Below are 11126 nucleotides of genomic sequence, written 5' to 3'. Positions count from 1 at the left end.
AAAAAAAAATCTCGTAAGAAAAAATCATGCGTACGACGAGTAAAATATTTCTTTGAAGGTAAAACTAAGAAGACAAGACTTCAAAGAAATTTATAAACTTTTCATCTGCTTAAATATTCTCTGTAAATTTGTCGAGTTAAACATTACCGAAAAAGTATCGTGACTCCGTATCCATTATCATAAATCCAGTGAAGATAGAAAATTAATATTTTGGATGAAAAACAAAATCGTAGTACAATTTAAGAGAAAGTAAATAAAATATTTTTGCCTCGTCAAATCTTTCGTACAATTTTGCGAGCTTAGAAATTATTTTCGAGAAAATAAATAACTCAGATAGTTAGACTATCGCAATGGTTTCTACTGTGTCATAAGCCCGATATTCACTCATTAACATGTTGATAAACTACCGAGACAAAGACAAAATCAAGCTAACAAATAGCTTACGCAAAAAACTTTCCCGTTGGGTCCGTTGATTTATTGGACAGTGAATGTCATGTTTAACAAATACGAATTAAAAATTCAAATGTCATTGAATTTCCATAAAGAAATGATCTCGACAATAACAAAAAGCGAATTGTTTTTTTTAAATATTAATATTTTAATTAAAACGGTCATCAACAAACCATTTTTTTAATGTCGTTAAATTCTTTCAACGTAAATTTTACGTTAAATTACGGTTACGGAAAATTTGTTACGCATTTTATGTTTTGAAATTCGGATAAAAAAATCTGTTTTCTTGCAATTCAATGCCAAATATCGGAAAATTGTTACAAAATATAATTTTTTTAGTTGTAAGTCGAATTGTTGCATTTATTATCATTTCATAGTTTATTAAAGCTGTGTATTCACTTACCTTCATGTCGGCCTACAGAAATGATGATGTTACTTGTAACATTTACCTGGAACGCTATTGCTAGTAATAGCACAAAAGCGACAAGAAGACTTTTTTATTGCTATCAAATAAGCTCAAGTTTTCAAATATTAAAAAATAATTCTGTCACTTTGTCCGACATGTAGCATAGCGAGTACAATTTAAGCTTAACATTTTTTGTACAAAATATATATTTGCATGAATAAAAAATGAAACCCATTAAAAATATTTATTTGAAGTTGAACCAAAGAAAAATCAAAAACGTTGTTAAAAATGAGTTAATGTTAAAAAAAAATTAAAAAGTTTACGACAGTGGTAAAACGTTTTGGGTTTTGTTTTTTTTTTTAATTATTTTCTGTAAATTTAATTACTTAATACAAAATGTTGTACACTAGCGGATATGCTGACAGACAAAGTAAAACGTAACATCTTTGACGGTCATTATATCTGCCAGTGAATGGTTAACTTCACTGCTTACGCAACAAAGCAGTAGAAACCATAACATGAATGTAAAAATAATGTTCCTGATAAGGATTTGTCATTGTTCATAGATCTATTATACACTAAACTGAATGAACTGATGAAAAGTATATCTTTCTCGCTCACACCTATGTTTCATGTAGCTAAAAAAGAGACAGGTATACTTCTCAGTTTACTAATTCATTAAATATATAACTAGGAGAATATTTTCAAGTCTGTATTTATGTAGTATCACTTTAAGAGTTACTGATACTAGTTTTAAGTACTAAGTTAATATAACTTGTGATTTGGGAGCACAAAAGGATCAATTCTAACTGGTACCTGTAATTTTTGTGCCAAATTATGACGTAATCGATAACAACACAACACTAATTGAGATATATTTTCATATCGAATGTAATTATCATTCAAGCTTACTCTAATTGTTCTAAAACTTTTTTGGTCTCTTCAAATAGTTCTGCGCCCATTTATTTAATTAGACTCTTAACAGCTATTTCTTATTTGATTGTCATCATTGTCATAGTATAATAAGTCAAGTAGAGCAACTCCCGCCTGGTCGGCGTATAAATGCCTACACTTTGCTCGTAGCGATGAGTCGTTACATTATTTTGGTTGTACCTACAAATTGTAAACGTAATTTTAAAAAATTAAGGTGGTCATTTGAGTTTTTTCGTGCTGTATCGAAATAACCTTGGTTAAAGCGTGAAACACATTGACAGCAGAGCGGGTCGGGTACACGGCGGGTGTAATTCCGTGTACCCGTTCTCGCGACCTGACCAGCGCCCGACACGCACCCGTTCTCTGTGTGTTTCGTGCCTAAATGTAGTACTTACGTATTGATATTTTTACCAGTATAGCCAATAGGTGTCTCGATTATGAGAGCATAATTATGAAATGCTGAACAATTCTGAATTTGAGGCACTCTTGCAAACAACCATAAACACAATTTTAAACACGTCTACTATTTGATGTCATTTTTTAAACACCGAGCGAACACTTCAAATCTATAATAAATTGCGCGTGAGACATCGAGTATATAACCAAAAATAGAGACGAAATGTCATTTAATGTTTGAAAATTCTGAGTGTCGTGAATTGTTTCACTTCAAATCGACCAGTTTAACTTGAGCTGTGCTATAATGGACGAAAATTGAAAAATGACATATTTAATATTTAATTACCGATTGAACGTGATTCCGTTTGTTTTGTAATTAAATGTTTTGCTGTTTTTCCCCACACCACCGACTGGAACAGCCCCCCATTGTTAGAGATATTATATTTATTAGAATATACAGAATATTTTTGTAATATACGGAGACGTACACACAGGTCAGTTGTTGGCGCTTTACTATTTCAGCTTTCTAATTTGTGATTTCAGCGCAAACGAGAATTGATATTTAAAACTGATATAAGACCTATTTGCCTGATGAATTACCAGAGATGGATGGCTCATATTTCGTCTTTACTTCTGATTATATACTCGATGGCGTGAGACAACTCGCGCTGGGCAACTTGAGTGCCCCACGAGATTATGCGAATATGTGCGTCCGTGTCCGTACACGGCGTGCTGCGGGCGCGCATGAGATGTTTGTATGGCGTTACCATACTTCTTTTATTATACTATGTCGTTATTGAAATCCTCCGGAATTATTTGACATATATGTGAACTGAATTCTCTGTATTTTTCTATTAACAATGCTTTAAAACTTCAATATGAAAATAGATCTCTTACAAACAAAAAAAAATACTGATAGTTTACTTGTTCACTAAATTATAAGAACTAAAAAAAGTATAAACAAACAAATATCATAATTAAATCACGAATGGGATACAACAAAAAAGATTATAAAGACAATATTTACGAAAATCGAAAGAGTAAGTGTTAAATGCATAATATTTATTCTTAAGTACGTAACTGTAGTTCTGATTACGCAACAAGTAACTGTAATGCATAATTTGCCTGCAGTGTATTCGTGTTAGGCACATAAGAGGCAGAATTACGCGCTGAACCACGCTACAGTCACAAAATAATCAGTAAAAGCAAAATTAACGAAATTTTAACATATCCGAACAAAGCTCTTTATAATTAATTGGTCATTATAAATTGTTTTAGTTTAGTTAGTTCTTTTTTTCTATGTGCCTAACACTCAATAGTGACTTATTCTTAGTCATTTAACAATTTATCGCAATATTTCAGTATATTTATTCATCCGACACCATCAGATGGATTGCAGCTTTGGAACGTTTTCGCTTTGCATCCGACTCGTATTCGAGATTATACAAATCTAGAAAATTGCTTCTGGTTTCGCTTGTGCACCAAATCGGATTCGAATACGAAAAAAACCCGAATATCGCTTGTACACCTAGAGATAAAATGACACTTCGGACACCTATGACGTTTCGGACCGTCGTTTCTGGGATTCGGAACTGGGGGTCTACTCTCGATCTCCGTCCGACATCCGTCCGAAACAATTACTCTCAAATAAGCAATACTCGACCTAATGAAAAGACGCGTGATGCGAATGAAGCTTCATACTTGACACTTGTCTTTTAATTTTGTCGAATATTACTTATTTGACAGTAATTGTTTCGGATGGAGATCGAGAGTAGACCCCCTGATACGAATCGCACGTAGTGCTCTAACGCTCTTAGCATCCATTGAAATAATAATACAAACTAACTATTAAAAAAAACTAGGAGTTACATTCCACTTGCAAGAAAACTCTAAATAAAAAAGACTGGCCAGTTTCTCAATTTATGTGATAATGATAGATTCAAAATAACAAAATTGTTGTTTAGGCAGCTTGAACATAAAATACCGGGCAACATGTTGGCTAGCAAATTGAACTCGAATTGTGCAATGAACGAGTGGAGCACCATAGTGATGTTGTTTTCTATTATTAAATTTAAACTTAGTAAAGGACAATGGCAAACTCCCATATACATTTTTGTTGACATAATTTGTATGCGTCTGTTTATGAAAAATATGTGAAAAGTATGTTGAAATTCCTGAACAAATTTTGTTTTGGGTTTACTATTCTGAAAAGTCAGGAATTATAGATATTCCGGCTTAAAGTTTTGGAGGTTATATGTTACGTAATTGAATAAAATATATTCGGTGTATTATTATATCAAAATAAACCACAGAAGCCTTAAACAGAGGTAATAGAAACTGAATGGTGCCGTGGGTTTGTGACGTGACGAAAGTTCTGAGGAAATTATTCTGTGTACTGGTTTGGTCAAAAGGCGTGAAGTTAAGCCATAACAAAAAAACTGAGAATAACATACCACAGACGATTGCACTAGTAACTCGACAAATATTTTTTTTTGTGAAACGTGCCATCTATCCCTAATTTTGGGAACTTTTTGTCAGTTTTACCATTTTCTCGCGTGGCATTTTGGAGAAGAAATTATCGATTTTATTTTTTATAATGAAGTAGTTAATCTTTTGTTAGCTTATTACAAATCGGTCGAACCAGTACATTTGATGTTACGTGAACTAAATGTGGACCAGATCCATACCGCCGAAAAAGGCGGCTAGGTGTCGCTCAACGTTAAAACTAAGAACACTAATTAGTCATTAGAGTTTCTTTTAAATATGATTTTATTTCCAGACTTAGATAGGCTGCTATTATAATTTGAAAAATTAATGAATTTATTTTAATCAAACTTGTAATTAAGACATTTGAAGACACTAACGAATTCTTTTAACTATGATTTTGCCATTGTTCTTTGTTACTTCGGGATTTATTATTACTTATAACTAACATTTAAAAATAAGTTCAATCGATTTCGTAATTTTTCAGTTACATAATTTTTATTTTTTCTTTTCCACCTTTACAGCCAACATGTAGACAAACAAAACAGTTAATGTTTTGCGTGTCGTGTCTATAGCGTATGTTGACCTTTGTTAAGAGGTTGGAAAACTTGTTTTCTGTTAATAATCCATTTTTAACGATAGCCAATATCTTTTAAAAAAATATTTCTATTTTGGTATATTATTACCTATGGTGGCAACTCCGTGTGCTCTTTTTGTTCACTAAATAAAATAAGGTAAATTATCAACAATGCTAAGTTGCATTTTCCTGTCTCCATGTTTACATCATATCTTTGCACAATCGCAGTCTAAGCTGGTTAAGTAGTAACCAAGTCATTTGTCAAGTACCGATTTAGCAGTATTAGCATTGGATGCTTCCATTCGTGTAAATAAGATTTACGTACATTCTTAGAGGTTTATTGTGACGAAGGAATTATATTGTGGTCTGATAACATGTTGTTTTATTTTGATAACACAGCTGCCTTGTTCCCTTTTTCCCGTAAATAACCATCCTTATATAACACTTACTTATAATTATATAACATTTACTATAATATGATTGAATTGTGCCCTGTTACATAAAAGCGGGTTGGTCGGTAAATCGCTTATTTATTTTAATGAGATTCAACATTAAACAGTCTTTGAGAAAAAAAACTTTTCTTTTGTTTACAGAATTAAGTAACTTAATTATTTGTTGCTCATTTGGTGACACTATGTTAATGTTAGAAAAACTCAATGAGTAAATTAAGTTTCGACTTATATTTAATATTTAAAGTTGATGAGTGGTAAGTTGTGGTGTGGAAGTACCAACTGCTCGGCTTTGTTTATTAATAGCTGATTTCGTTTTTCTTCATATCGGGGACCGGCCTAAGTGGGAAAAGGAATCGCGAACTCAACACGCACCGACTGACCATTTTACAATTCAGAACTAAGTGCTCTGATAATAACTCTAAATAGAATTTAGATGCAGCTTAATTAAGCTGCTTGTTAATAATGCGAGGGATGTGCGATGTTGAAAACACATCAATATAGTTCATCACAGTGTTTCTAACAGTAACGAGCAAACTAGCGATGATAGCGATGCATCAGCAATCGATAGATTAAACAAAATGATAAAATGTTAGAATCCCCACATACGCCAATCCCCACAAAATCCCCAATCTAGTTGAAATTCCCCGCAATTTAGGGAATTTCCCACAAATTGGCAACGCTGAATGTGAATGTCAAACCGATTTTTCGTATTACTGAAGGAAGATACGTCTTTTTGTAGTGTGTCAAACGTCAGTTTGTGAATGGAAGCGCCCCAGCTGTGAAGCGTTAGCAAATAATCTTTTTAATGGTTTTATGAAATAAAACGCGGCTCACTGCAATGCCTCCGGTGAATCAACGTGGAAAAGGAAATAACAGGGACGACAGTTATCGCGACCACAGAAATAAAAATAACGAGGTAAACTTATCAAAGTTACTTAATTAAAAAACTATCATTATATTTTGGCAAGGTTGTTTACTTAAAGCGCGCCAACCACTGCGACGATGAGACGGCTTACATGTTGGCCAACATGTTCAATTGTTTACAGCGAGTGCCGAGTGCCAATTTGACGTAGGTAGAGCTTAATATATCCCACATTCATTTTATTTTTTAACACACGAAAGTAACGCAGAGAGAAAGACTGAAGCGCGAATGGTTGTTGGTAGTTAGCTAGGAGTTAGGACAGCTATCACCAAACATTAAAAGAATATATTCCGCATTACATGTCGGCTATCGGCGTTGATGGCAAACATGTTGGCTAATGGCGTCGTAAACTTACACTGGGTAGTCTGCAGATTGGCAGGCTGCCTCGCCTGCAGAAGGCGGTACAGTCGACTCGCCATTTACATCGAGTGTCTGCCGCCTTCGACAGACTACTTTGCGTTGTAAAAAACGACGCACCCGGTCGCTGTGGTCGACTTCGGCTGCAAACTACCATCGTCAGACGGCTCACTATTAAAACTGCCGCCTTCGGTGGGCAATCACAGGTCGACTGACGGCTTGGTGTAGATGCGCCATAAGACGCATACCTATCTTTCTATTTTGTGAACATGACCAAGTATATTCGCCAAATAATTGGGGCCCTTATCTTTGCTTTTAGGGGTCAAGGTTTTGCGTTCTGTGCATGCATTAAACTGGTTTTCTAGTAGCTGAAACATTATTTTACTCTAGTTTAACAAAAAAGTCAATCTTTTCGGAAATGGAAACATTTTTCCGATCTAAAGTCGACTTCGACGCTCGGGAATTTCGTGCTCCTAGATATTATGGTCAAATAAAACGTTAGAGATTACATTCTTTTTGTGGTCATAGCTGACTGAAGATTGTAAACTCATTAACCAGTTATGTCTAGTCTCAAATATTTATAGTGTCTAGTTTTACTTCAAACCACACTATTCTCGGTCATTCTCAGAATTTGGTGTTCTCAGCCTAATTGCCGTAGTCATTTTTTTCCTCACTTATTATACCCAATAATATTGAAATATGAACAACTAAAATCTAAGCTATTAAAATGTCTAAATGGCATTAGAATAGACAAAGTAGTTTTCGAGTTATTAAGACACAAATATTTTATGGCGACGGTAATTAGAAATTGGTATTTTACATGGCTGCGGTAATTAGAAAGTTCAAATATTTTTAAGAACTAAATTAAAAATAACAACTAATAACATTATATAAGTTTCATTTCCATTTTCTACTCTACTCTGCAATTAATTACACCGAAACAAAATATTTTTTGTTTTCTTTTCAATTTAAGTTTTTTTTTGTTATTATTATGATTAAAAAACCTGCTCTAAACAGCATATTATTGATTCCACTATTGGGTATTATGCCTCTTGGTATGATTTCCACTGTCCTTGGTTTGTAGCGATTCTGTTCCAAGTCAGCCCTGCTGTCGTTTTAATTTTGTCCGATCATCTCGCTGCTGGTCTGCCCACATTTCATCTTCCTAAGTGAGGTCTTCAGATCAAAACTCTCCGACTCCAGAGGTCGTCGTCTCTACGATATACTTCTCTCCGACTCCAGAGGTCGTCGTCTCTACGATATACTTGTCTAGCCCATTGCCGCGTCGATGACTTTGGTGCGTAAACGTATTGCTTTATTCCGAATGTTAGATATACATAAGTAGAGAGATTCCGATAATAATTCGTTCCATAGCTCTCTAGTTGACCTTGAGGCACCACATGATGAATTAACACCGTCAGAGTACATGTCTTGCACAGCGTACAGCGTACAGCGTAGGCCACAGCAGGTAAGACTCACTGGTTGTATAGTCTGGTTCTGAGACATTGTGGGATTTTTGCCCGGAACAGATGGTCTAATTTGCCGAAAGCTGCCCAAGCGAGTTGTATACGTTTGTCTATTTTTCCTCTCAATGACTCCCTGCCAAGTTTGATATTACGGCTGAGGTAGACGTAATCCTCTATTTTCTCGATCAGCTTGTTTCCCACATCAGAGTTAAGCTTAAGGCCAATATCTGAAGCTGCTCGACTGAGGTCTTTGAGCGTTCTATCGAGGTTTCCAGATTCCGTGAGCAGAACGACGTCATCCGCAAATCTTAGGTGATGAAGATATTGCCCGTTCACGTTTATGCCTAGACCATTCCGATCTAGTGTTTTGAAGACATCTTCTAGTGCTGCATTAGTGAATAGCTTCGAAGATATAACATCACCTTGGCGTACGTCTCATGGTATTGGAATAATCATTCAACTGTGCTGATGGTGTATTGTTATCGTATCGTGACTGTTTTGTATAGATTTTTAGCAGGGTAATGTACCTATAGTCTATTCTGCATCGCTGAAGAATAATATGAAACATAATAATTCAGCTGTATAAAAAAAAGACGTGGACCTGGTGTCAACAAATCCAGGCAAGCACAGGATTTCGAATCTTCGTCCAAGGGATTCGTATTTGTAGACTTTCTAGAAGAAGTAGATGGCTGACAAAGTTAAAATTATAAATAAATAATAATAAAAATAAAAATAATAATAAAATAATAAAAATAAAAATATTTTTTGTGGTTTTTTAAGAGCACGAAAGAGCATGAATTTTCTATAGGTTGAGTATCGCGAGTTTTTTGGGGATGGAGATTTTAAGGGATCTCTTATTTTGTGCCATTGAATTGTTCATTCAATTCAGTGGTTGGTATTTTTTCATGTAGCTTTTATACCATGCTTTGAAATTGATTCTGTTTTGTCTTCGATTTTTATTATGCTTTATTAACAGTCATTTCCCAAACTGGTAACAACTACTTTTGTCACTCTTCACTCATATCTCTCCTTCTTTTTCCGTCTCTTTCTTTTAAATCGCTGATTTAAAATTGAATTATTTTTTTAACGTTATCACTGTTGATGCGCCAGCAAGTCTCTTGTTTTCTAAACTTTCCTCTTTAATTTCTGTTTAGTGTTGAAAAAATATTGTTAATCGATTTTATTATAAGGTCTAATTATCTAGAATTCTGATTTGTATCATAATATGTTTGGATATGCTTTATACTGCTACGAAATATTTAAAACTCTTCAATGTTTTCATACTACGGTAATTTATACTACGGCACTTAGAACACGGACCATTTCCTAAAAAAATTCAAAAAGTGGAAGAGATGGAAAATACTCGAAAATCGTAATATATAGAGGCCTCTTAGCTCTTTTATTGTCGTTTGTTGAAATAAAAGAGCATTTCTTTGAAAAATGTAATTTATAAACAGGGGAACGGGAGTTAGAAAATTTTAAAACCAAAGTTATGGTAATTAGATATTTATATAAATTGCGAGCGGATACATACATACATTCTCACTAGTCAAGCGCCGAAACACGGCTGATAGCTCGCAATTCAGGCAATAGTGAATTTCAAATATTTCTTGGTTTAGGGATGACAACTTCGAAAATGAATGGCGATGGTAATTATACTTCCGGCCGGACACTCGGACATTTGATGGTAGATTTTAAGAGTATAGTCGTCGTGGATTATATTTTTATGTTATTACACGAGCAGTATTTCGCCATCCATGATATTAATTGGCACAGGTGTAATTCATTCCGGACTAAAATGAGAAGGAAATTTCCAGACAAATGTAGCGTCCGGACAGGCTACGGTAATTGGAGAACATGGGTTTGAAAAATAAAATATGTATGATAATTAAGTAGCAGAGCTAAAATCTTAAAAATATCTTCAGATAAACGTATGAACTTCATAAAAAAAATATTTGTGCTTCTTTATAATGTTATACAGAGACAGGAAAGGCCCGCGCATGACAAAATTTGCTGTTTTGAGAATGGCCGTTCTGAATAAAATACATTAATTATTTTTAATTTACCAACATTGATCTACCAAGAAAAGAACATTCCAATTCGCGCTACGTACTATATGCAATTTGCAATTCATTTGATAACTTCTTTAAATTTAATAATAATTACAAACTATGTATATAATGTTTAAGTAACTTAATCCTATTAATAGATTTTGTATTTCGCAGGCCGTAAAAAAGTCAAGATTTAAATCTAAACAGCGCTCTGAGGAAACCTCTACAAGAGTCAGCAAATTAAAAGCAGAGAACCAAATTTTAGAGGAGAAAGTTAAATCTTTGACAAAGGGACTACAACTGTTAAAAGAACTGTTTTTGGCTCATACTTCTCGTACACAGAACATTACAAATGACGGCACTGATTTGGAGACTATTCTTCAAGATATTCCAGACGAAAAAAACGACGCATAGCGAAAAAATTACTTATTTATAGTAAAAGAAAATAATATTAAAGACTACAAATCTGTATTACGTAAATTGTTTCATTCCTTTATTTTCTAGCATTATAGAGCTTTAAGGGTCAAGCAAGAGTAAAGTCATGACATTGACACTTACGATTTAAATTCGACTATAATGCCGTTTACGTTAAATTGCCGTTTGATCGTAATTGTATTATAGTACAAATGCGA

The 11126-nt window shown here is 34.1% G+C and overlaps 1 protein-coding gene across 1 annotated transcript; it reads left to right on the top strand.

Annotated features, from left to right (window-relative positions):
* The first annotated feature begins 6470 nt into the window (after window positions 1–6470).
* On the top strand, window positions 6471–10953 carry LOC113231145 (CCAAT/enhancer-binding protein gamma-like). Its single transcript, XM_026465341.1, has 2 exons — window positions 6471–6614; window positions 10669–10953. Exons 1-2 carry the CDS (start codon window positions 6537–6539, stop codon window positions 10906–10908), a joined length of 318 nt encoding a protein of 105 aa, XP_026321126.1. The 5' UTR covers window positions 6471–6536; the 3' UTR covers window positions 10909–10953.
* Window positions 10954–11126: the final 173 nt, after the last annotated feature.

The sequence above is a fragment of the Hyposmocoma kahamanoa genome, unplaced genomic scaffold (genome assembly GCF_003589595.1).
Source record: "Hyposmocoma kahamanoa isolate Upper Pololo Valley unplaced genomic scaffold, ASM358959v1 101, whole genome shotgun sequence".
Lineage (NCBI taxonomy): Eukaryota > Metazoa > Arthropoda > Insecta > Lepidoptera > Cosmopterigidae > Hyposmocoma > Hyposmocoma kahamanoa.
Note: the sequence above shows the minus strand (reverse complement) of the source record. Positions and strands in the feature narration are given on the sequence as shown.

Coding starts and splice junctions, on each gene's coding strand:
- LOC113231145 (XM_026465341.1), top strand. CDS start 6,537: ATGCCTCCGGTGAATCAACGTGGAAAAGGAAATAACAGGGACGACAGT. Junction 6,615..10,668: donor ACAGAAATAAAAATAACGAG/GTAAACTTATCA, acceptor TGTATTTCGCAG/GCCGTAAAAAAGTCAAGATT.